This window comes from Oryctolagus cuniculus, chromosome 1, assembly GCF_964237555.1.
Source record: "Oryctolagus cuniculus chromosome 1, mOryCun1.1, whole genome shotgun sequence".
NCBI classification, from domain to species: Eukaryota; Metazoa; Chordata; class Mammalia; order Lagomorpha; family Leporidae; genus Oryctolagus; species Oryctolagus cuniculus.
In genome coordinates, this window is record NC_091432.1 from 56,578,813 (window position 1) to 56,604,258 (window position 25,446).

Sequence of the window (25,446 nt, forward strand, 5' to 3'; positions counted from 1 at the left end):
AGGAACACTATACCAACTTCTAGACCCATTATTTATATATAAGAATGCTTTGTGGCCGGCGCTGCGGCTCAATAGGCTAATCCTCCACCTTGCGGCGCCGGCACACCGGGTTCTAGTCCCCGTCGGGGCACTGGATTCTGTCCCGGTTGCCCCCCTTCCAGGCCAGCTCTCTGCTGTAGCCCGGGAGTGCAGTGGAGGATGGCCCAAGTGCTTGGGCCCTGCACCCCATGGGAGACCAGGAGAAGCACCTGGCTCCTGCCTTCGGTTCAGCGGGGTGTGCGGGCTGCAGCGCGCCTGCCATGGTGGCCATTGGAGGGTGAACCAATGGCAAAGGAAGACCTTTCTGTCTCTCTCACTGTCCACCCTGCCTGTCAAAAAAAAAAAAAAAAAAAGCTTTGTTTCACCATATCCTTACCAACAGTCCACAAATTTTCAAAGTAAAAACTAGTATTTTAGTACAGCTTTAATTACCCTTATGATCACATAAATCTGGTTTTAAAGAGTTCATGAAATTATACAGTTAACTGATTTAAACTTTCAGAAACTTTGTAAGTTTATATTTTATCTCACACAATGAGAAACTGTTAAAAAAAAAATATGTTTAGGGGCCGGTGCTGTGGCGTAGCAGGTAAAGCCGCTGCCTGCAGGGCCAGCATCTCATAGGGGCGCTAGTTCTAGTCCCAGCTGCTCCTCTTCCGATCTGGCTCTCTGCTATGGCCTGGGAAAGCAGTAGAAGATGGCCCACGTGCTTGGGCCCCTGCACCCACGTGGGAGACCTGGAAGAAGCTCGTGGCTTCGGATAGGCACAGCTCCAGCTGTTGTGGCCAACTGGGGAGTGAATCAGCGGATGGAAGACCTCTCTCTCTCTCTCTGCCTCCCCTCTCTCTGTGTAACTCTGACTTTCAAATAAATAAATAAATCTTTAAAAAAAAAAATCTGTTTTATGGGGCCAGTACTGACACAGCAAGTGAAGTCACTGCCTGCAGTGCTGGCATCCCATATGCACCAGTTCAAGTCCTGACTGCTTCACTTTCAATCCAGCTCCCTGCTGAGTGCCTGGGAAAGCAGCAGAAAATGGCCCAAGTACCTGGGCCCCTGCCACCCACATGGGAGACCTAGAAGCAGCTCTGGCTCCTGGCTTTGGCCTGGTACAACCACAGCAATTTGGGGAATGACCCAGCACATGGAAGATCTCTGTATTTCTCCTACTCTAACTATGCATTTCAAATAAATTAATTAATTTTAAAAATATGTTTAAGGCCGGCACCTTAAAAAAGAGAGAGAGAGAGGTCTTCTATCCATGGGTTCATTCCCCAAATGATCACTATAGCCAGAGCTGAGCTGATCTGAAGCCAGGAGCTTCTTCTGGGTCTCCCACACGGGTGCAGGGATGCAAGGGCTTGGGCCATCTTCTACTGCTTTCCCAGGCCATAGCAGAGAGCTGGATCAGAAGTGAGGCAGCCAGGACTTGAACCGGCGCTCATGTAGGATGCCAGCACTGCAGGTGACGGCTTTCCCTGCTATGCCACAGGTCTATTTTTTTTTTAAAGATTTATTTATTTATTTGAAAGTCAGAGTTACACAGCTAAAGAAGGAGAGGCAGAGAGAGAGGTCTTCCATCACTGGTTCACATCCCATATGGCCGCAATGGCTGGAGCTGCACTGACCCGAAGCCAGGAGCTTCTTTTGGGTCTTCCACGAGCATATAGGGGCCCAAGGACTTGGGCCATCTTCCACTGCTTTCCCAGGCCACACCAGAGAGCTGGGTCGGAAGTGGAGCAGCCAGAACTCGAATCTGCACCCACGTGGGATGCCAGTGCTGCAGACAGTGGCTTTACCCTCTATGCCACAGCCCAGATCCCCCACAGGTCTATTTTTAAAGATTTATATTCTGGCCGGCGCCGCGGCTCACTAGGCTAATCCTCCGCCTTGCGGCGCCGGCACACCGGGTTCTAGTCCCGGTTGGGGGGCCGGATTCTGTCCCGGTTGCCCCTCTTCCAGGCCAGCTTTCTGCTGTGGCCCGGGAGTGCAGTGGAGGATGGCCCAAGTCCTTGGGCCCTGTACCCCATGGGAGACCAGGATAAGTACCTGGCTCCTGCCATCGGATCAGTGTGGTGCGCCAGCCGCAGCGGCCATTGGAGGGTGAACCAACGACAAAGGAAGACCTTTCTCTCTGTCTCTCTCTCTCCCTGTCCACTCTGTCAAAAAAAATAAACAAATAAATAAAAAATAAATAAATAAAAGACTTACATTCTTTAAGTGTTTTACTCTACTTCAAAATATTTTTGAAAGATTATTTTAAAATTTAACTTTATTTCAAGAAGAAGTCTTAGTAATCTGAGGCTAGTCAAACCCAAGCCTTGAAGTTTTCTCAAAATCATCTGAATTACACAACCATGTATTTAGTGGGTTGTTGATATGTGGACAGCTATAAACATTGCTATAGAAAAAGAACAGAGAAGGGGCTGGCACTGTGGCATAGTGGGCAAAGCCATGGCCTTCAGTGCCAGCATCCCCTATGGGTGCCAGTTCGAGTCTCAGCTGCTCCACCTCTGATCCAGCTCTCTGCTACTGTTTAGGAAAGCAGGGGAAGATGGCCCAAGTCCTTGGGGCCCCATACCTGTATGGGAGACCCAGAAGAAGTTTCTGGCTCCTGGCTTCAGACAGGCCCAGCTCTGGCTGTTGTGGCCACTTTGGGGAGTGAATTAGCAGATGGAACACCTCTCTCCCTCTCTCTCTCTCGTTCTCTCGTTCTCTCTGCCTCTCAAGTAAATAAATAAAATCTTTAAAAAAAAATAGAGAAAAGTCTAGCAGGAGATGGTATCTAGCAAATATGAAATAGAGAAAATATCATTGTTAAATTGTTCTAAATTAAATGTGATAACTGAAAAACCAAGGTTAAGAAACACTAAGTCCTCAAGGTTATGAGATGACTACATAAATATTTTGAAGGTATGAATAGAAACATTTCAAGAATTGTGAAACAAACTAGCAGCAATGCTGTGTACTGAATACTTAAAAAGTTCAAGTGTAATGAAATGACAACTTGAGCAGTCAGATTTAAGAAATCTTTCACTTATTTTGTTGTTTTTTAAATATGAAGTTCCTTCATCCACTATTTATCACTTCCTTACATCTAAGCTGTGAGATGGCTGGTCTTGTATAATTTTAACAGAAAAATGAGAACAAACAACAAAAACCTTTGCTATCTCAAGTACTCCCTAAACTCTAAATTCTTCAATACTCAGATTTTTTATATAAAAAAGAGTTCGTTACATATAAAGATTTGGCTATATAATAACAAATGTCTACAAGGATCAAGAATCAGACCACAATTTTGGTAAAGGCTGAACAGAAAAGAGAGAAACACGTTGGCCCTTTGTTGAAAACTGGAAGCTAGGGAGGCCGCAAGCTGATCCCGTAACATGCTTGTTTCCTTTCACTTGGGGGGAAGTAGAGAGAGAGAGGACCAGCTAGGGAACACAAACAGTGTAATTTACTTCATAGAGAATTGCTAGAGGGTTCCAGCAGTAAACTAGGCTGGATATAGTGGGAATGGAGCAGGATTACAGAATGCCTTGAAGAACAGCTGAATTTAGATCTCCCTTCTGTATGTAAACATTCCTTTTTGCCAGCATCAGACACCAGCACTATGCCCACAGACTTCCCAGGTCCCAGTACCAGGAGCCAAATAGATTTCTGTTCATTATAAATTAGCCAGTTTCAGGTATTTGTTATTGAAGCAGGAAAGCACCTAAGGCAAAAAATCTGTACCGGAAATGGTGTTGCTGCTGTGAGAAATCCCTGAAAATGTGGGATTGACTTTGGAACTGGGTAATGCGTAGCGGCTAGAAGAATTTGGATGAACAAGCTAGAACAAGACAAAACTGTCACAAATGGAATGTAGAGGGAAATTTTTCTGAGAGCTCAAAAGGAAACATGAACTGTTGGAAAACTGGCCATGAGTAATTTCTTTAAATTTTATTTACGTATTTAAGTTTGATATTATACACACACACATATTTATGAACACAGTGATACTTCCCTCCTCCCCTCCCTTCCTTCCCCCTATGCTCCAACCCTTCTTCCTCCTCCCTCTCCTATTGTCACTCTTAATTTTTACAAAGATCCATTTTCAGTACACTTTATACTCCTAAGATTAACCCTACACTAAGTAAGGAGTTTAACAAATCGGATAAAGAAAAAAACCACTGTTCCTCATCAGCAGAGACAAGGGCTATAAAAAAATCATCAAATCTCAAAATGTCCATTTTACTCCAAATCATTACATTTTAGATATCCCAGATCAAACACATGATATCTGCATTTTGGGGACTGGCTTATTTCACTAAATATAATGGTTTCTAGTTGCATCCATTTTGTTGCAGCAGAAAGCACTGCAATTTTTTTTTTTTTTTTACAGCTCAGTAGTACCCTATAGTGCATATATACATTTTCTTTATCCAGTCATCAGTTGATGGACATCTGGCTTGATTCCATATCTTAGCTGTTGTGAGTTGAGCTGTTATAAACACCAGGGGTACAGATCACTCTTTCATATGCTGATTTTTTGTGGTTTGGATAAATTCCCAGGAGTGGGATTGCTGGGTCATATGGTAGGTCTGTTTATGAATTTCTAAGGTATCTCCATACTGTCTTCCACAGTGGCTGCACCAGTTTACATTCCCACCAATAGTGGATTAGGGTACCTTTTCCCCCATATCCTTGCTAGTATTTGTTGCTTGTTGATTTCTATGAGAGCAATTCTGATGGCTAGTGATCCTGAGCATTTTTTCAAGTGTCTGTTGGCCATCTCAATTTCTTCTCTTGAAAAATGCCTATTCGTGGGCCGGTGCCGCGGCTCACTAAGTTAATCTTCTGCCTGCGGCTCCAGCATCCCAAATAGGAGGTAGGTTCTAGTCCCGGTTGCTCCTCTTCCAGTCCAGCTCTCTGCTATGGCCCAGTAGGGCAGCGGAGGATGGCCCAAGTGCTTGGGCCCCTGCACCCACATGGGAGACCAGGAAGAAGCACCTGGCTCCTGGCTTTGGATCGGTGCAGCGCTGGCCATAGCGGCCATTTGGGGAGTGAACCAACGGAAGGAAGACCTTTGTTTCTGCCTCTCTCACTGTCTGTAACTCTACCTATCAAATAAAAAAAAAAAAAAAAGAAAAGAAAAAAGAAAAATGCCTATTCAGGGCCATGATCAATTTTTGCAGAAATATGTGTGGTAAAAGCTATTCTGGGGCCTGGCACCGTGGCTCACTTGGCTAATCCTCTGCCTGCGGCGCCAGCATCCCATATGGGCACCGGGTTCTAGTCCCGGTTGCTCCTCTTCCAGTCCAGCTCCCTGCTGTGGCCTGGGAGAGCAGTGGAGGATGGCCCAAGTGCTTGGGCCCCTGCACCCGCATGGGAGACCAAGAAGAGGCACCTGGCTCCTGGCTTCGGATTGGCACAGTGCCGGCCACAGTGGCCATTTGGGGGGTGAGCCAACGGAAGGAAGACCTTTCTCTCTGTCTCTCTCTCTCACTGTAACTCTACCTGTCAAATAAACAAATAAATAATCTTAAAAAAAAAAGCTATTCTGATGAGGGCCAAGATAGAACTGAAGAGCAAGGAATTGGAGTAGGAGCTATCCTTATTATACATTTGCAAAGAATTTGGCAGAACTGTGTCTGTGCCCTAGGGCTTTAAGGAAGACAGAATTTTTTTTTTTTTTTTTTTTTTTTTTTTTTTAATTTTTGACAGGCAGAGTGGACAGTGAGAGAGAGAGACAGAGAGAGAAAGGTCTTCCTTTGCCGTTGGTTCACCCTCCAATGGCCGCTGCTGCAGCCGGCGCACCGCGCTGATCCGATGGCAGGAGCCAGGATCCAGGTGCTTTTCCTGGTCTCCCATGGGGTGCAGGGCCCAAGCACCTGGGCCATCCTCCACTGCACTCCCTGGCCATAGCAGAGAGCTAAGGAAGACAGAATTTAAGAGCGGTAAACTGGGGTATCTAGTGAAGAAATTTCTAAGCACAATATTGAAGGAACTATAATGGCTATTTTCTTTTAAAAAATACCTATGTTTGGGGCCGGTACTGTGGCATTAATAGGTTGTCACTACCTGCAACACTGACATTCCCATATGGCGGTCAGTTCAAGCCCCAGCTGCTCCACTTCCAATTCCACTCCCAGCAGCTGATGGCCTGGGAAAGCAGGGCCAGGTGCTTAGGCCCCTGCATCAATATGGGAGACCCAGAAGCAGCTCCTGGCTCCTGATTGGCCCAGCCCTGGCCGTGACAGCCATCTGGAAAGTCTATCAGAGGATAGAAGGTTCTCTCTAAATTTGCCTTTCAAATAAATAAATAAATGTAAGACAGAGAGACCAAGACATACAGATAGACAGAACTCCCATCTATTGGTTTACTCCTCAGATGCTCATAATAGCCAGAGATGGACCAAGGCAAAACTGGGGGACTGGAACATCAGGTCTTTCACATGGGTGGCAGAAACCGGACTACTTGAGCCATGACTGCTGCCTCCCAGGGTATGCATTAGCAGGAAGATGGATTCAGTAGCCAGAGCTGGGAATCCACTGCAAGGCATTCTGATGGGCATCAATAAATTATTAAGACAGAAGCTATTATTAAAAGGGAGGCAGGGGCTGGCGCAGTGGCGTAGCGGGTAAAGCCACCGCCTGCAGTGCCAGCATTCCATACGGGCGCCGGCTTGAGTCCTGGCTGCTCCACTTCCAATCCAGCTCTCTACCATGGCCCAGGAAAGCAGTACAAGATGGCCCAAATTCTTGGGCCCCTGGCACCCGCGTGAGAAGCTCCTGGCTTCAGACTGGCATAGCTCCAGCCACTGCGGCCAACTGGGGAATGAACCAGAGGATGGAAAACCTCTCTCTCTCTGCCTTTCCTTCTGTGTAACTCTTTCAAATAAATCTTAAAAAAAAAAAAAAAAAAAGGAGGCAGAAGGGACGGCACTGTGGCATATTGGGTAAAGCTGCAGCCTGCAGTTTCATCATCCCATATGGGTGCCAGTTCAAGACCTGGATGCTCCATTTCTGATCCAGCACTCTGCTATGACCTGGGAAAGAAGCAGAAGATGACCCAAGTTTTTGGGTCTCTGCACCCACGTGGGAGATCATGGAATAAGCTCCTGCGGCCAACTGGGGAGTGAACCAGCAGATGGAAGACCTCTCTCTCTGCCTCTCTGTAACTCTGTCTTTCAAATAAATAAATAAGTATATATATATATATTTTTTTTTAAAAAAAGGGGAGGCAGGGCCAGCGCCATGGCTCACTTGGTTAATCCTCTGCCTGTGGCGCTGGCATCCCATATGGACACCGGGTTCTAGTCCCGGTTGCACCTCTTCCAGTCCAGCTCTCTGCTGTTGCCTGGGAGGTCAGTGGAGGATGGCCCAAGTGCTTGGGTCCCTGTACCAACATGGGAGACCAGGAAGAAATACCTGGCTCCTGGCTTCGGATCGGTGCAGCACCAGCTGTAGCAGCCTTTTGGTGAGTAAACCAACAAAAGGAAGACCTTTCTCTCTCTGTCTATAACTCTGTCAAATAAATTTAAAAAAAAGGGGGGGGGATGGGAGGCAGAGTCAAAGATTTTAGATGTTTGGAGTCTTGCCATGTGAAGAGTGAAAATTATCTTTAGGAGAGCAAAGCAAAAGATGTGGCCAAGAGACCTTTCCCTAGGAGGGTAATACAGAAAAAGTCAGGTGATACTAAACAAGACTGGGGAAAACATCCCAAAGGGATTTTGGAGACTTCTGAAACAAACTAGGATGACCTTAAGGGAAAGATTTCCAAAAAGGTAACTGAGGTCCGGACATTAGTACTTGCTGCCCAGGGCCACCTAGGACTTTGATCCACCAATTCTAGCACAATACCCTCTAGTCACTTAAGCTGTGACTCAAGTGGGCCCGAGTGCCTCTCAAGCACTGCTGGAGATGGCTTCTCAAACTTAAGCCATAAACCTTGGCAGTGTCCAGTGTCCATGTAGTGCTAATTCTGCAGGAATACAGAGTGCAAGAAATGTAGGGGCATGGCTCCCTCCATCTACATTCCAAGGATCACAGACAGGCTGGGTGCCCTGGCAGAGACCTGTAGCAGTGGCAGCACTCCCACCCCAGGCTAAGCCTACTAAACCTGGAGCCCAACCCACAGCCCCAATATGCTCATGATGCAGGACATGCAATAAAAAATTCTCCAGCGTTAAGATTTTGTATTATCTTCCCCGTCAGATTTTGGACTTACTCAGAACCAGTTACCTTTTTCTCCTGGTCTATTCCTCTCTTTCAGAGTGGGACTGTTCTATGCCTGTTCCACCATTGTTATCTTAGAAATAGGTAACTTGAGTTCCTAGGCTCACAAGCAAAGGAAATTTGCCCGAGGATGAACTGTGCTTTGAATCTCCCCTGTATCTGGCTTAGATTAGACTCCGGACTTTGGATTTCTGAGACGATGATGGATTAAGTTAAGACTTTTGGGACTACTAGAATGATATTAACACACAAGTATTTTGCACTGTGAGAAACACATGAATTTTGTGGGCAGGGGGCAGAATGTCATGATTTGAATGTGTAAAGTCATGTGTTGGAAACTTAGTCCCCAATATAGGTGTTAGGAGGCAGGGCTGAAAAAGGGGAAATTAGGTTATTAGGAATCTACCCCCACGAATGGATTAATGTACTTACCATAGTAGTGAGTTTGTTATAAAAGCAAATTCAATCCTCTCTTGTCCTACCACCTGCCACCATGGGATAAAACAGCACAAAGACCACTGTGCTCCTGGCCTTCCCAGCCTCCAGAACCATGAGCCAAATAAAACTTCTGTTCATTATCAATTATCCAGTCTCAGATATTTCTGTTATAGCTACGGCAAACAGATGACAATACACCTTACTGTATGCCTCACACACTATGCTACCTGCTAAGGACACATATGTATGTATGTCCAAGTCATTGTCCTCTAAAGAAGTTCAGTTTAATCTGAGTTATAGACACATAAATAGCATGCAAAGTTCTATTAAGGTATGGGGGAGGGGCACTGGTGCTGTAGCATAGTAGGCAAAGCCTCCATCTGCAACACTGGCATCCTATATGGGCACCAATTCATGTTCTGACTGCTTCTCTTCTGATCCAACTCTCTGCTAGTTACCTGAGAAAGCAGTGGAAGATGGCCCAAGTGCTTGGACCCCTGCACCCGGGTGGGAAACCTGGAAGAAGCTCTTGGCTTCAGGATTTGATCAGCCCAACTCTGGCTATTGCAACCATTTAGGAAGTGAACCAGCAGATGGAAGACCTCTCTATAACTCAATCTCTACAATAAATAAATAAAAAGGTATGTACAGGGCTGCAGAAGAGACTAAGTTTTCAATCTTTAATTGCACTTCAAATTCATGCCATGCCTTTGACCTTGGATTTTTAAGAGAGAAAAGAGAAACAGAGCAATATTTGAAATGGTAATAAATTTTCTTCGGTGTTCATTTTCCCAAGCTCACAAATTGAGAGAGAACTATTACATCACTTACCATTACAATATTCATTCTGTATAAGCATATGATCGTCTTCTGCCCAGGCAGAAAAATATCGAACCACATGAGAGTGTTGGCCAAGTACTGCATGAGCATATACCTCTCTCAAAGCATTCTGCCTACAAGAAAATTGCAATCAATAGAAAAATAAATCATTTTTACTCAAGCCTAAACTGAATTAATTTATCTGCAACTTCGCAAAAACTTGACTTTTCTATTATTATACTAAAAACAGTTTGCTTAAGACACACGGTTAAAACTCATGAGGGTTTCCAAAGGCTTCCATTAAAGAAGACTGTCAAAAAGAAGACATCTTTTTGGCCCTAGGACTCAGCAAAGACTAAATTTTACTGTAGGGGCCAGCACTGTGGCATAGCGGGAAAAGCCGCTGCCTGCAGTGGCAGCATCCCATGTGGGCACCAGTTTGAGACCTGGCTGCTCCACTTTCGATCCAGCTCTGTGCTATGGCCTAGAAAGCAGTGGAAGATGGCCCAAACCCTTGGGCCTCTGCACCCTTAGGCCCCTGCACCTGGAGGAAGATCCTCTCTCCTGGCTCTGGATTGGCACAGCTCCAGCCGTTTCGGCTGATTGGGGAGTAAACCAGCAGATGGAAGACCTCTCTCTCTCTGTGTAATTCTACCTTCAAATAAATAAATCTTAAAAAAAAAATTTCCCGTGAATTCATAGGTGTCAACTAGAAAAAAGGAAATTTAGGGCCGGCGCCGTGGCTCAACAGGCTAATCCTCCGCCTTGCAGCACAGGCACACCAGGTTCTAGTCCCAGTCAGGGCGCCAGACTCTGTCCCGGTTGCCCTCTTCCAGGCCAGCTCTCTGCTGTGGCTCGGGAGTGCAGTGGAGGATGGCCCAAGTCCTTGGGTCATGCACCCCATGGGAGACCAGGAAAAGCACCTGGCTCCTGCCTTCGGATCAGCGTGATACGCCAGCCACAGCGTGCTGGCCACAGCGGCCATTGGGGGGGGGGTGAACCAATGGAAAAGGAAGACCTTTCTCTCTCTCTCTCTCACTGTCCACTCTGCCTGTCAAAAAAAAAAAAAAAAAAAAAGGAAAGAAAGAAGGAAATTTAAGTTAAGGTCAGCATTGTAGCACAGTGGGTTAAGCTGGTACCTACAGGGCCAGAATCCCATATGGGTGCCAGTTCAAGCCCTGGCTGTTCTAGTTTCAAACTAGCTCCCTGCTAATGCGCCTGGGAATGCAGGGGAACATGGACTAAGTACTTGGGTCCCTGCCACTCGTGTGGTAGAACCGGATGGAGTTCCAGGCTCTAGTCTGGCCCAACTCTGACACTGGAAGCCATTTGGAGAGTGAACAAGCAGATGCAGAATCTCTCTAACTCTACCTTTCAACTAAATTAAAAAACAAAAAACAAAAAACTGGGGGCCGACACCATGTCGTAGCGGGCTAATAAGCCTCCACCTGCAACACCAGCATCCCATATGGGTGCTGCTCCTCTTCCAATCCAGCTCTCTGCCATGGCCTGGGAATGCAGCAGAAGATGGCCCATGTGCTTGAGCCCGTGCACCCGCTTGGAAGACCTGGAAGAAGCTCGTGGTTGCTGGTTTCAGATTGGCCCAGGTTCAGCCATTGCGGCCATTTGAGGAGTAAACCAGAAAGAGGATAGAAAACCTCTCTGTCTTTCCATCTGTCTGTCTTTAGCTCTACTTCTCAAATAAATAAATAAAATCTTTAAAAAAAAAAAAGTTTGTTAGGCTCTAAAATCAAACTACTCACAGTATTCCCCAAATCCAGTAACAACTAATTAACAAAATTAAAGGACTTGAGGGGTGAGGGACTTTTCGCATAGTTGTTAAGATGCCTGCATCCCATATTGGAGTGTTCTGCTCTACTACTCATTATTTTAGTTTCCTGCTAACCTGCATCGTAAGAGATAGCATGTGCTAGCCCAAGTACTTGGGTCCCTGTAATGCACACAGAAATCATTAATTAGTTCCTGACTCCAATGTGGCCTACCCCTGGCTATTGTGGACATTTCTGAGGTGAACAAGTACATGGCAGATCTTTGTCTCTGTCCCTTTCAAATAAAATGAAAATAAATCTTAAAAGTTTTTTTAATGAAAGTTTTTTTTAATTTAAAGGATGTAACTAAATTATTCTAACATCTCAAAAGTTAGGCAAAGTCAGTGGTCAGTGTTCAATTACCGAAAACCTTAATGTATTTAACGACACACCAGACCAAAAAAAGACAAAAGGTTTAGCACATACTCATCAACAGAGCCAGCCAATGGCTTTTTTGATCGCTTAATGGCATAAATGCATCCATCCAGCCTCTTCACACACTTGAACACAGAACCAAATTCTCCAGAGCCAATTTTCTCTAGCTCATGAAATTCTGTTGTATACCGTGACTTCATGTTGCTTTCAGTAATTGTAATCCTCTGTAATAAAAAGCATATCCCTTTACTTAATATATACTAAATTGATCTTCAGTATATAAAGATAATTAAAAATGAATCTTAATGAAGAATGGGATGGGAGAGGGAATAGGTGATGGGATGGTTTGCGGGCGGGAGGGAGGTTATGGGGGGAAAAACCGCTATAATCCAAAAGTTGTACTTTCGAAATTTATATTTATTAAATAAAAGTTTTCTAAAAAATAAAATGAAAAAATAAAAAGCATATCAAATATACATTATAAATATGTAAAAATGACTTTTTGCCATGGTAAAAGGACCATGTGTGAAATTTAGAAATCATTGTAACTATGTTTAATGCTTATTTAACATGTACTTATCATGTATTATTATTATTCAGAGCTATAAAATCAAATTTCCAGATACAGTAAAAGGAAATAGGCCAGCGCCGCGGCTCACTAGGCTAATCCTCCACCTGCAGCGCCGGCACACCGGGTTCTAGTCCTGGTCGGGGCGCCGGATTCTGTCCCGGTTGCCCCTCTTCCAGGCCAGCTCTCTGCTGTGGCCCGGGAAGGCAGTGGAGGATGGCCCAAGTGCTTGGGCCCTGTACCCCATGGGAGACCAGGAGAAGCACCTGGTTCCTGACTTCAGATCAGCGTGGTGCGCCGGCCGCAGCGCACCAGCTGTGGAGGCCATTGGAGGGTGAACCAATGGCAAAGGAAGACCTTTCTCTCTGTCTCTCTCTCTCACTATCCACTCTGCCTGTCAAAAAAAAAAAAAAAAAAAAAAAAAAAAGAAAAGGAAATATAAAACTATTTACTTTAGCAGGTCTTGTTTCATCTTCAAATTCATAATCACTGGCTTCCATGTCTTCACCACAGGAACTGAAAAAATATTATGTAATTTTCCATCACTCTGAACAGATACATCAATTTGAGATCCAAAACTTCATCTGATAAGTGTACAATGAAATCGAATTTTAATGAACAAAAACATAAAAGCATTTAATTCTGTAGTCACCAGATTCAGACAAGCTGAAGAAAATGGCTCAGCTTAGACATGCTCACTTGATGACATATCAAAACTGAAGCCTTTCTAAACTAACGTTCTCTGCTTGCCTCACTTCTGATACCAGATTTCTTGCAAGATATCCAGGTATTTTATTCTTTTCTTTCCCACACTGCTCCTCCTCCAGATAATTCATTAATTTCTATCTTCTAGGGGATAAGTGCTAGTAAAGGAAAAAATTTCAAAGCACAAATATCTATGCTGTTCAACAGAAACTAAATTTTGATAAATATACCAAACCGATCTTGGGTGAGGTGAGGGGCCAGCCATTGTGGCGCAGCAGGTTAAGCCTGTGCTTGCCACGCCAGCATCCGGTATTATCGCCAGTTCAAGTCTCAGCTGCTCTACTTCCAATCCAGCTTCCTGCTAAACGTGCCCCCTATCTGCCTGGGAGACCTGGATGGAGCTCCGGGCTCCTGGTTCTGGCCTGGACCAACCCTACCCTTTGTGGGCATTTAGGGAGTGAACCAAGGATGGACAATATCTCTCCCTGTTACTCTGTCAAAATAAATCAATCTTTAAAAAAAAAAATCTTTGTTGGTTTGGGGAAGCAAATTGTTAAATGACTTACTCATTCCAATACACTCTCTTTCTTCGACGACACGTTCCTGAAGAATGAAGCAACAAGGAATCCGGAGTAAAAGGATTAATATTCACTTGAGGGGTCTGTCGTGTGTCAAATTCCCTTTTTCCTGATTTTTCTGTATCCATGAATAGAGAACCACCCCGGAGTTTAACAGAGCTGGAATCAATTCCTCGAGCTTTGGAGAGCAAACTCTAGGGGAGGAGAAATAAAATTTTTAGGATCTGCACCCTGAACAGCCCTCTCAACCCAATTTTCCACCAGCCTTTCCTGGGGCAGAACGCAAAGCAACACACAGGCCTTTGTTATACTGCAAGCAAAATACACTGGCCACAGAACAAGTCTCAAGCTAGATACTAACTACCTTTTTGGGAAAAGATAACAAAGTGAAATCGGTCTGTAGGCCGAAAAAGAATATTTATGCGGACTAAAACAGTTCATTTTGGTGGCCAAAAGTTAACAAACCAGCCTTTTTTCAACTCATCTAAAAATAGAAGGCAGCCAGAGTCCCACAAAAGCTCCCCTCCCCCCTCTGAATAGGGCTTTGGAAGCCACCTCCGCGGGACTCCGCCCCTCATTCCGCCGCGGGCGAGGCGGCTAATCAGCAGTAAAGCTCCGAAGCGCACGTACTCCTTCAGGTTTATGACTAACGGTACCGCGAAAACAAAACGGACGCTGCAGAAGCTCCCCTTTGCCTACTAACCCCACTGAGGAAGTGTGTTTAAATCTGCTGTGCCCGGACAGCTTTACAGGCGGCGAGCTGCAGGCTCAGCGGCCGCCCGCGAGCAGGTGCGGCACACCTCCTGAAGACACCGGACCCACGGCCGGCGGTGCCCCGCAAACCCCAGGAGACAAACAAGCTTACCCGTCACTCGGGGTCGGGCCAGGGGCGTGCGCGCCGCCAGGAGCCCGCAGACCAGCCTCCACTCCCAGGCCCCTGCAGACCTCAAACTTTCCCCGGCGCGCCACACCACACTAAACCACAAGTGCAGGTTTCCCTTTTTTTTTTTTTTTTTTTAACCGAACTCCTTCTGCCCGCGCCGCCCAAATTACAGGCCCCGTGGCTGCGTTTAAAAGGCACCATATGGCTCGGGAGTGTCAGGCGGCCGCGCCAGCACCCAGCCAGCATCCTAGCGAACCACGTTAGCGGGCGGCCCTCGGGCCGGACCCGCTCACGGCAGCCCGGCTCCAGGAGGGGCGGCAAACCCTCGGCCACCTGGACGGCGCCCTTCTGCCCCTTTGTCAGCCGAAGAAGTCCCAGAGCGGGCCCATTGTTCAGTTACATAATCTTAACGGACAACTTCTGGGCAGGGCCCAAACGAGGGGCTGCCAACTTTGGGTGGCGGCGCAGAAGAGCGAGCGGGGGGGTGCGGCCGGGCGGTTATGTAACCGAACCCGGGCCGCGGCGCGCTCGGCCCCGGCGCCGCGGCCTTTTTAAAAGGCTCGGCCGGCCGGCCGGCGCGGGCCCTGGCCGCCGGGCCGCTCACCTTGGGCGTGTGCGGCGTGTCGAAGAGCCGCAGCTTGCGGAAGGTCTTGTGCGGTGGCGTGCCCGGGTGGTCCGGCAGCGGCGAGCAGGGGCCCTCGCTGGCCCTGCGCGACCCGCAGCCCCGCGGCGACGCGTCTCCCGGGCCGCCGCAGCGCACCGGCGAGAACGAGCTGCCCAGGAAGTAGGCGGCCGCCGGCGACTTCACAGGGGACGAGGAGCCGAAGCCCTCCTCCTCCCAGGAGTCGCCCTCGGCGCCGCCGCCGCCCGCCCCGTCCGCGCTCGGGCAAGCGCCGGGCAGCAGCATGTCCACCTCCAGCTCCCCGGGGCTGCCAGGCGCCGGGCCGGGCGAGCGGCGGCGCTCGGGCCCGGGCTCCGCGGGGCTGCGGGCGGACGGCAGCGGCGAGTCGGGCTCCTGGAAGGCCGAGTCCTCCCCAGTGCTGTGGCCGCTACCCTCCTCTTCTTCCTCCTCCTCCTCCTCCTCACAGTCGCTGCACGGCGAGAAGATCAGCTTCTGTCTCAAGCTACAGGCGGCCCCGGCGCGGCGGGGCGGTGGCGGCTGCTGCCGGCTCAGGAAGCTCATCGCGGGCCTGGGGCCGGGGCCGAGGACCGGACAGCCGGGGTCCGCGGAGTCCAGCGCAAGGCCGGCCCAGGGGGCGGGTCCGCCACGTGCGACTGGGCGCGCCCGGGCGCGGCGGCGGCGGCGGCGAGACTGCGTCGCGGCGGGGTGCGGCTCCTGGGCGCTCCGGGCTCGGGGCGGCAGCGATGGTGGTGGCGCGGACTGCCCTGCACAGGCTGCACAGCCTGGACGCCTAGGCAGGGGTCTCCGCAGGTCCAGCGAAAGTTCGGGCTCCGCGGCTTCCCGCGACCGTTAACCACGTGAACGTCCAGCCCACCAATCCCCGCCCAGCTCCGGGTTTGAAAAAAAAAGAGGGCGCGACGTAGCCCGCGGGGGAGGGCCCAGCTACGCGATTTTGGCGCGAACTGTTGGCTCCACCCTCGCTCGGCGCCGCGCCTGGCCTGGGCGGGTCCCGGCGCCGCCCGCCTATGAGGGAGCCCCGGCGGCCGGGGGCCCGACCCGGCCGAACCCGGACACCGCCCGGATGGGGCCGGGCCCCGGAGCCGAGGCGGCCTCCTGGGAGGGGCGAAGGGCGCGGGGCTTTCCCCGACGGAAACGAACGCGGCCTCCTCGCCGCTCCTCGGGCTTCTTGGGGTCCGAAGCAGGGCGGGCGGCCGAGGAGCGTCTCTGAGCCCTTACGAGCCTGGAAAAAGCGGGGACCGCGTGGCTTCGGGCAGTGCCCGCGGCGGCCGTCTCCTGCCCGGTGTCCCCTTGGGGCAGGCCACTGGGCGTTGTGGGCGTGGCTGTGGGCCGTCACGTTCCCTGGTCGAGGTCGGAGCCGCGAATGGTGACTCCGCCTCCGGTCCGTCCCGAGTAGTGCGAGCCGCCGCCGTGGGGAGCCCGCCCGCCGAAGTCTGGCGGCACTGTGGGGGCGGCCTCAGTGCCTCAGTTTCCCCCTGGGGCGGCTGTACGGGAGGCGTGTCGCAGCGAGGTGACCTCCCCCAGGCAGGTAGTCCCCTCCAGTAGACCCAAGGCCGGTCCACCGTAAATAGAAGCAGCAGCAGAGGCGGTCCTAGCAGGAAGCTAGGTGCCCTCCGTGCGTCCGGGGTGTTTATCTTTGTTTGCCAGCACGTGGACAGCTGTTGGCAAAACCACTGGCCCGCTTCGCTGCAGTCTTAAGTTCTAATTGGGGTGGTGGGGGGGACCTCTTCTGGTGCTCTGCGAAAATGTTACTCAGCAAATCCGTTATTGCTCATACAAGTTTCTTCCAATTTTTCTGTTGTAAATAACCCCCTAAAGAGCATTTTTGCATCTCTCTTGTTTGCGGGGATTTTATTTTTTAAGGATACATTCCTGGAGTGGGAATTACTGGGTCATAGGATGTAAGCCCCCAGACAGCGGCAGTGGGTTAGGGCATGCTCATCAGTTGGGTATTTAAGCTTTGTTAATGTGGTTTTGTTGCTCTAATTGCTATTACTGGACAGTTGTCCTGGGTCTAACATTTCCATTTATTTCTGTTGTCTGTTTTTCTTATGGTAATACTTTATGGCTGTTAACACAGTCGTATGTGTTTTCACTTTTCAAAAACTAAATCAATTCAAGCTGAATTTCTAATGAAAATACAGCTTCATGCCTCACACATTCCGTGGGCAGCTTCCTGGTGCACAGCTGAAGATAGTACAGGGTCAACAGCTGTCTCCTTCAAGTGTTTGCTAAGTGATATATACATGTCTTCTTTTGTGTGTTAAACCGAACTTAATTTTAAGCTCTTGGAGGACAAGAATTCTATGCTGGTGCTGGTGCGTTTCAAGGGGCTGCATTCTCTGATCCAGTGGCCCAAGGAGAGGTTTCAGTGCCCTTCCTCCAACACCTCCCCTCCTGTCACTCTTGACGACAAATAGGATTCTTTGATATGGAGAGTTGACATTTTCTCTATATTATGTGAAGTGTCAATACAAAAAAAAAAAAAAAAGAACTTTAGAAACTGCTTTGTATTGATCTGTAACTCGAGGTGTGTGTAAAAACAGTGTGCCTTCTGGGGGAGAGGGGTATTAAAGCTCCCTAGGTGCCTGCCCCAGCTCTCCTGGGGCTCCTAAACCCCTCCTGTATAGAAATTCTGTCCCCGTGGCTAATCCTGTAATCTCGGGTTCCTCCCCCCAGCTCTTTCACAACACCCTGCTGTATTTCCATTTCCTTAAGAGCCTTATATTTATCTCGGTGTTGTTGATTTCTATCACCTAGAAAAATGAGATTCCTGAGGCTAGGGACCTTCTCTATCTTGTTGATTGCAGCATTCTGATAGGGCTTAGTGCTCACTATCATGTGAGCTTGATTAAAGAGCCCTTACTTAAAATATTTTTTGGCTTATTTGCTTCCTTAAATTGTTATGTTTGCAGATTAATTCGCCTATTTAATATTCTGAACAGAAGGTTACAACTCTGTTAAGTTTGTAGAGGTTAGCAGGTATCACACATTTTCTTTCCTTTTTTTTTTTTTCTTCTCTGTGGTCTTTTTCCGCTGCTCTTCCCTCTCATAATAAGAACTGAAGTGGTACACAAGTCCCCTCCTATCCCCTCAGTCCTCAGCCCGCTCCCCCTTCCTAGTGGTAAACAGTCTGAACCCTGGCTTTTGTTTATCAACTCCTACTTTGCACGCAGGTCCCTGTGCAGAACCTTGAGGTAAGTTCCCAAAAAGTGTAGAGAATGGCCATGGGGAAGAAGGAACTGTCACAAAGCTGGAAAGGAGTCTTGGTGCTGGGCTGCCGCCTCTCCCAAGCCCATCTTGGATTCTGGAACTTCCTGCTGCCTTGCACACTGACTGGGTATGCTCTGGCTTTGTTTACTTGTCTGACTGCCCTCCCATCCGGGACTGGAACCAAGTTTTGTTTATCTGTAGAGACCCCATACACGGTGCGTTGGCCTGGGAGAGAGTGCTTAATACACGTTTCAGGAATAATCAAATAAAAATCTAGTGGTCTTTAAAACAAAAGTGCCCAAATGAAGCAGAAACCTGGGCCGTGCATCCCCTGGCTGGGACTGTGGCACGGTGTTATGGTTGAACTGCAGTGATGTCCTAACTGAAATTTCAAGTGACTGCTGATTTTTCAAATTTCACGCTCCTCCAAGTACAGCACACTCTGTCCCCGGAGAGAAGTTACACCCACCTGCCCCAGGATATCTCATTCAGATTTCCAGTTCCTCTCCCCAGCCGGTGTTGTCTCTAACTGGAGTGTTGCTAGGCAACTTTTGCAGAATCCACATGTTTGTGGTAATGTTGTAATAACTGAGTAAAACTCTTGCCTCTAGCTGTTGGGATAACAAACTTAACCTGTTTATCCTCTTTACAAAGACTCATGACTTAGCAAGTAAAAGGCTTTAATTCCACTATTGTCCAGCCATTCACCCTTCCTTAGCAGCAAAACAGGCAAGATTTCTAGCCCTGAAGATGTAAAATTGAAATTGCCGATCACACTGCCAAGTACTTTCAATACAGCACGGGAAAGATGTGCCTGGTCTTCTCAGCCTGAGCCTTGCACTTTTGAACCAAATCCTTTGGAACCAGGAATTTCTCTCAGTGTTGCAGTCTGTAGGAATGTTTCGTAAGACTAAAGATAGATAGACTTTACCCAAAGCTAAATATTTTCTAGTGAATGCTTTTGATTTTGGAGAAACAATCAGTATCTCTAAATTTAGAGCCTACTCTGATACATCTTTAATTAAAAAAAAAAAGTCAAACCCGTTTTTCACTTCCAAAACAAATAATATACTAACAACAAAAGTTGAGCTGTCTTTCTTCATCTTCCGTGTTACCTTTACCTCTCACCTGTGCTTGTTCTCTCCACAAACCTCAGGCTACCTCAGCCCAGCTCTGACTGTCCCCAACTGCCGGCCGGCCCCAGCTTTCCAGATCTCAGGCTAGAATGTGGCAACTCCTGGCCCTGCTCCCTGTGTGACCGCTCAGGTACTGATTGGATTTCTCCACCTCATCACTTGCCCCGATTCCCTCTGAAGCGGTTACTTGACCAGTTCACCACAAGTTCGTCAGCTCACCCTGAGAATACAGGATTGTCGAATCCAAAATGGGATGGTAGTGTTGTTCCTTGCACAGTAGTGTACAATAATGTTGTACGTGTGCTTTTCATTTTTTTATTTTTTTTATTTTTTGACAGGCAGAGTGCACAGTGAGAGAGAGACAGAGAGAAAGGTCTTCCTCTGCCGTTGGTTCACCCTCCAATGGCCGCCGCAGCCGGCACGCTGCGGCTGGCGCACCACGCTGATCCAATGGCAGGAGCCAGGTACTTATCCTGGTCTCCCATGGGATGCAGGGCCCAAGCACTTGAGCCATCCTCCACTGTACTCCCTGGCCACAGCCTGGAAGAGGGGCAGCCAGGACAGAATCCGGTGCCCCGACTGGGACTAGAACCCGGTGTGCTGGCACCACAGGTGGAGGATTAGCCTATTGAGCCGTGGCGCCGGCCTAAAGCAGTGACTTTTGAGAATAATCTATACTTGTGAATAGTTATGCAGTCAGGAAATTCACCGCGTATTTCTTGATGGCCCCCAGACTTGCTTCATATGGATAGACAGTGTATTTGCACAACCAAGATAATTAGAACAGAGAGAGCACTGACGTAATAGAAACTTGAGACGCATAACTGGGGAAAAGTGACCGCTGAGGGCCCCTGCTTTAATGAAATGAGCATTATTTCTCGTTATGCTTAATTGAGCTGTAAAGGCTGCTACTTCCATCCATGCTCCAAGTATTCCTATAGGGGAATTCACAGGCAGATTCCATTATGGCACTTAGCTGCCAGTCCCTCATGTATATGGATTCTGTACAAAAAGCTTGAGGACCTAAGATTCTCATTGGATTTTTAATTGGGATCATCAGCTGGGAGAGCCCACGCTGTTGTACAGGTTGTGTCTGTGTGTGTACAGGACCTCAGCTGTAGCTGGCCTCCTTAGAGAAAGGAGCCCTTGCACCTGTTGCTCCCGCTTATCTCAGCAGCTCTCTGCATGATGCAGGCCCCTCATCTTGAAAGATTTGATGGCGGCTGCAACCATGCTAACTACAAGATCTTTCCCAAGAGAAAATGCTGACCACTGACCTAGATAAGGGAGGAGCTCTCCACCAGAGTAGTTTAAAACTGGGGCCTTCTGAAGCAGGTAGCCCAAAGAGTGTCCTTTGTATTCTGTGGACATGGAGTACTCCCCACCCCCTTTATGGAGGCACAAAGGGCCACTTTTCTCTATATTTGTAAGGCGTTTCAGTAACTGCAAAGGTCATTCCGCAGGAATGCCATAAACGGGGGCTGGTGAGTGCCTCGCAGTGTGCAGGCGCTCGATAAACATGTGGGTAATTGATTAATGGCCTCTCCTCTTGGGCTTGGACAGTCCACAGGAAATGACCTGGATGACCATGAGGGCTGCTGGGTGTGTGCTAGCCACACTGTGATGATTTAAACCAGCTTTGTTCAGCTTGCTGCGGCACAAAAGAAGGCATGACTCTTCAGCAGTGAGTCAAGGGGCCTGCCTCATTAGGGGAGGGAAGGAGATAAGACAGACATCCCATGCTGGGCTTTTGTTAGCAGTGGGGGTGGCTAAGGCTAGGTTTCGATGACTCAGATGACTCAGTGGCCAGTCTGAGTTGGCTCTGAAGTTCTGTAAAGGCCCATGATGAGCTCAGGCCTGAGAGATGAGCTCATCCAGTGGGCGGAGAGCATCCAGTCCTAGGCGACACCATCAGCTGTCTGGTGATGGAGAGATGGCCACAGGAAAAAGATCCCGGTGCTGCAGGCACAAGTCCTCCGTGCCTGGGGTCCTCTGCTGAGCATCCCCTGTGTTTGGGCGGTGCCCTCAGCCTACTCACAGGCCAGGCTGGCCTTGATGAAGTGAGAACAGGAGAGCTGTGCAGCAGGGTGCTTCTGAGGGAGCTGGGAGGGAGCTGGGACAGTGTTGGTGCCTGCTAGGTGGAGTCAGATGCTTCATGCATTTCAGTTAATCTTTATGGGATCTCTTCAAGGCACGTGTGTGTGTGTGTGTGTGTGTATGTGTATTTTACAGATGACGAGAATGAAACCCAGAGAAGCTAGAACCATGCCTGCATGATACAATCAGCCAGGATTACCGAGACTGTCGCTGAAGTTGTACAATGATACTCCAAAAAGTCCATGGAAAAATGAAATTAAAACGTTAAGTATTTTTCTGGTCTGAAAATTTCTGAGGGGTGGGCGTTGTGGTACCATAGGTTCAGTGGCCACTTGAGACACCTACATTCTAAGTTGAGATACCTGGGATCAAGTCCCGCCTCCAGCCCAGCTTCCTGCAAGTGTGTCTGGGAGGTAGCACATGGCTTGGGTCCCTGCCATCTTTGGGAGACCCAGATGGAGTTCCTGGCTTGTGGCTTCATGCTGGCCCAGCTCTGGCTGTAGCAGGCATTTGGGGAGTAAACTTCCCAGATGGAAGATCTCTCTCTCTTCCCCCTCTTTCTCTGCCTTTCCAATAAGTTAATAAATAATTTTTAAAAATTTTGAAACCTATACATATAAGTGATTTTGAAAAAGATCATGATAAATGCATCTTTTAAAAAATCATGTATGGATTCCCAAAATTTTTTCACCAAAATAATCATATCTGGTAGCTTTGGGATCCGCAAGGAGGGAAGGCCTATACTCCGGGAATGGAGAATCTACCTGTACTTCCGGGGAAGAAAAGTCCTTGTCAAGGTCCCTGCAGGTGCCTAAAGGTCAACCAATGAGGATCAGACCCGCCTCAACCTTTAACTCCCATGCCCTGAATCTATAAAAGGAGCTCTCCCAATCTCTGACACGCGACTTCCCTGGCCCCCTCTCTGTTGCTCTGTTGGGGCCGTGGAACCTCGTCCGGGAGCGGAACCCCAATAAAAGCCTGTGAATTAATTGATTCGTCTGCCTGGGAAGATTTGTTACGCACCGGACACCTTGCAATATCCTTTAAAAAAATTTAAAGATTTATTTATGTATCTGAAAGACAGAGAGGCAGAGGCAGAGAGAGACAGAAATCTTCCATCCACTGGTTCACTCCCCAAATAGCCTCAACGACCAGGACTGGGCCAGACTGAAGTCAAGTCTTCCACATGGGTGCAAGGGCCTAAGCAGGGAGCTGGATCAGAAATGGAGCAACTGGGACTTGAATCATCCCATATAGGATGCCTGTGCTGCAGGTGATGGCTTAACCCACTATGCCACAGTACTGGCCCTTACAATTTTTTTTTTAAAAATTATTTATTTGAGAGGCAGAAACCAGGAATGGACCAGGCCAAAGCTAGGAGCCAGAAACTCAATCCAGGTTTCCCACATGGGTGCCAGTGACCCAACTACCTGAGTCATCAACTGTTACCTTCCAAGATATGCATTAGCAGGAAGCAGGAATCAGAAGCAGGGTTGGGACTTGAATTCAGGTCATCTGATATGAGATGAAGACATCTCAACGGGGGCCTTAACCCCTAGGCCAAATGCCTGCCCCCAGACTTACCTTTTAACTCCATTTCTCACAAACTTTTTGAAGTACTTTTATATTCCTACTGGCTTTGAAATCTGATTCTTCCAGCGGTGGGGTAAGCTGAAGGGCAAGGATTAAGTAAGAGACTTGGTGGAGATAGGGCCGCCATGCACAGCTGGTGGGCCAGTGGACTCAGCCTCTTGAAGTCCAGGGCCCTGTGCCCTGAGAGGAGGGCCCCCAGCCTGATGGTGTCAGCGTGGAAGTGGGGTCTGGACACAGTCCCACATGCATCTTTGCCTTTTTGGTTTCAGCATAAAACCCATATGTCCAAAATCATAGGCTGGTAATATCCTGTGTCAGGGAAGTTAGCGGGAAGTGTATTCTTTTTTTTTTATTATTTTTTTTATTTTTTTTATTTTTGACAGGCAGAGTGGACAGTGAGAGAGACAGACAGAGAGAGAAAGGTCTTCCTTTTGCCGTTGGTTCACCCTCCAATGGCCGCCGCTGCAGCCGGCGCACCGCGCTGATCCAATGGCAGGAGCCAGGATCCAGGTGCTTTTCCTGGTCTCCCATGGGGTGCAGGGCCCAAGCACCTGGGCCATCCTCCACTGCACTCCCTGGCCATAGCAGAGAGCTGGCCTGGAAGAGGGGCAACCGGGACAGAATCCGGCGCCCCGACCGGGACTAGAACCCGGTGTACCGGCGCCGCAAGGTGGAGGATTAGCCTGTTGAGCCACGGCGCTGGCTGGGAAGTGTATTCTTACCTACTGTTGGGGTGGGTGTGAGGTGGTACCATTTTTAAAAGATTATTCTAATGATTTATATTATAGTTTAAATATTCATACTCCGACCTAACAATTCTATTGAAACATTTGTACAGATTTACAAAAATGTGTAAAAGCATGTCTTTGATGTACTATTCATTCAATAATTTTACTTTTTAAAGAGATTTATTTATTTATTTAGAAAGTCAGAATTATGGGGGGGGCAGAGAGAGAGACATCTTCCATCTTCCATCTGCTAGTTCACTCTCCAGCTGGCTGCAATGGCCAGGGCTGGTCCAGACTGAAGCTAGGAGCCAAGAGCTTCACCCAAGTCTTCCATGTGGGTGCAGGGGCCCAAACACTTGGGCCATCTTCTGCTGCTTGTCCCAGGCCATTAGCAGGGAGTTGGAATGGAAGTGGAGCAGCCAGGACTTGAATCAGCACCCTTTTGGGATGCTTGCATCGCAGTGTGTTTAATGAGATTCTACCCTGGGCCTGGCACCTGCTGGGCAGTGGGAACAGATCAGTGATGTTGAAGTCCTTACCTTACTTTGAAATGTTTGAGGCCTCTAGTGGGGGTAGACAACACATAAGTAAACACATACCCATACACTCACACACACACACACACACAAATGTCCAGTAGTAATAAGTGATATAAAAGGAGAAAGCGCAGGGGCAGCTGTCTGACCTAGCAGGGGAGGCACAGATTAAGATCCCCTCTCCCCCCATACCACATTGGAGTGCCAGGGTTCATTTCCTGGCTCCAGCTTCTTGCCAGTGCAGACACTAAGAGGCGGCAGGTGGTGACTCAAGGAATTGGGTTCCTGCTATCCATGTGGGAGACCTGGATTGTGTTCCCAGGTCCTGGCTGTGGCTTCAGCCCCAGCCGCAGCCGCAGCCAGAGTGTGCGTTTACTGAGTGAGGCAGGCAGATAGGAGCCAGCTTGCTCTCTTTGTCTCTCTCTCTAGTTCTCTGTCTCTCTAATACTCATTTTTTAAAAACAGATTTATTTTATTTATTTGAAAGAGTTACAGAGAGAAGTAGAGACAGAGTTCTTCCATCTGCTGGTTCACTCCCCAAATAGCTACAACAGCCAGAGCTGAGATGATCAGAAGCCAGGAGCCAGGGGCTTCTCCCAGGTCTCCCATGCGGGTGCAGGGGTCCAAGAACTTGGGCCGTCCTCTGCTGTTTTCCCAGGCCACAGCAGGGAGCTGGATCGGAAAAGGAGCAGCCAGGACTCGAACTGGCAGCCATATGGGATGCTGGCGCTGAAGTCCGGGCCTTTAACCTTGTGCGTCACAGTACAGGTCTCATAATACAAAAAAAAAATTTTTTTTTTTTTTGACAGGCAGAGTGGACAGTGAGAGAGAGAGACAGAGAGAAAGGTCTTCCTTTGCCATTGGTTTACCCTCCAATGGCCGCTGCAGCCGGCGCACCGTGCTGATCCGAAGGCAGGAGCCAGGTGCTTCTCCTGGTCTCCCATGTGGGTGCAGGGCCCAAGCACTTGGGCCATCCTCCACTGCACTCCCGGGCCACAGCAGAGAGCTGGCCTGGAAGAGGGACAACCGCAAGGCGGAGGATTAGCCTG

The 25,446-nt window shown here is 48.6% G+C and overlaps 1 protein-coding gene and 1 long non-coding RNA gene across 6 annotated transcripts in view; one reads left to right on the forward strand and one right to left on the reverse strand.

Moving 5' to 3' along the window:
- Positions 1-15,925, reverse strand: part of WEE1 (WEE1 G2 checkpoint kinase) — a 32,531-nt gene extending 16,606 nt beyond the window's left edge. For 2 of the 4 annotated variants that reach the window (XM_051824614.2, XM_051824608.2), the window contains exons 1-5: positions 15,059-15,774; positions 13,560-13,765; positions 12,741-12,804; positions 11,772-11,944; positions 9,529-9,650 (exon numbers count right to left, since the gene is read on the reverse strand). In XM_051824614.2, the coding sequence (XP_051680574.1) occupies positions 9,529-9,650; positions 11,772-11,944; positions 12,741-12,804; positions 13,560-13,765; positions 15,059-15,637 (1,144 nt within the window). In that variant the 5' untranslated portion in view covers positions 15,638-15,774. Of the gene's footprint in view, positions 1-9,528; positions 9,651-11,771; positions 11,945-12,740; positions 12,805-13,559; positions 13,766-14,436; positions 14,929-15,058 lie in introns of those variants that run through there. The other 2 variants (XM_002708805.5, XM_008266070.4) reach the window with 2 other exon arrangements.
- A 192-nt stretch (positions 15,926-16,117) lies between these two features.
- On the forward strand, positions 16,118-21,813 carry LOC138849586 (uncharacterized). Of its 2 annotated transcripts, none has more exons than XR_011388518.1 (5): positions 16,118-16,618; positions 18,271-18,434; positions 19,464-19,573; positions 21,007-21,127; positions 21,676-21,813. It is a non-coding gene; the product is annotated as an uncharacterized lncRNA (long non-coding RNA). The 2 variants fall into 2 exon arrangements; XR_011388519.1 differs by having other exon boundaries at positions 16,145-16,622.
- Positions 21,814-25,446: the final 3,633 nt, after the last annotated feature.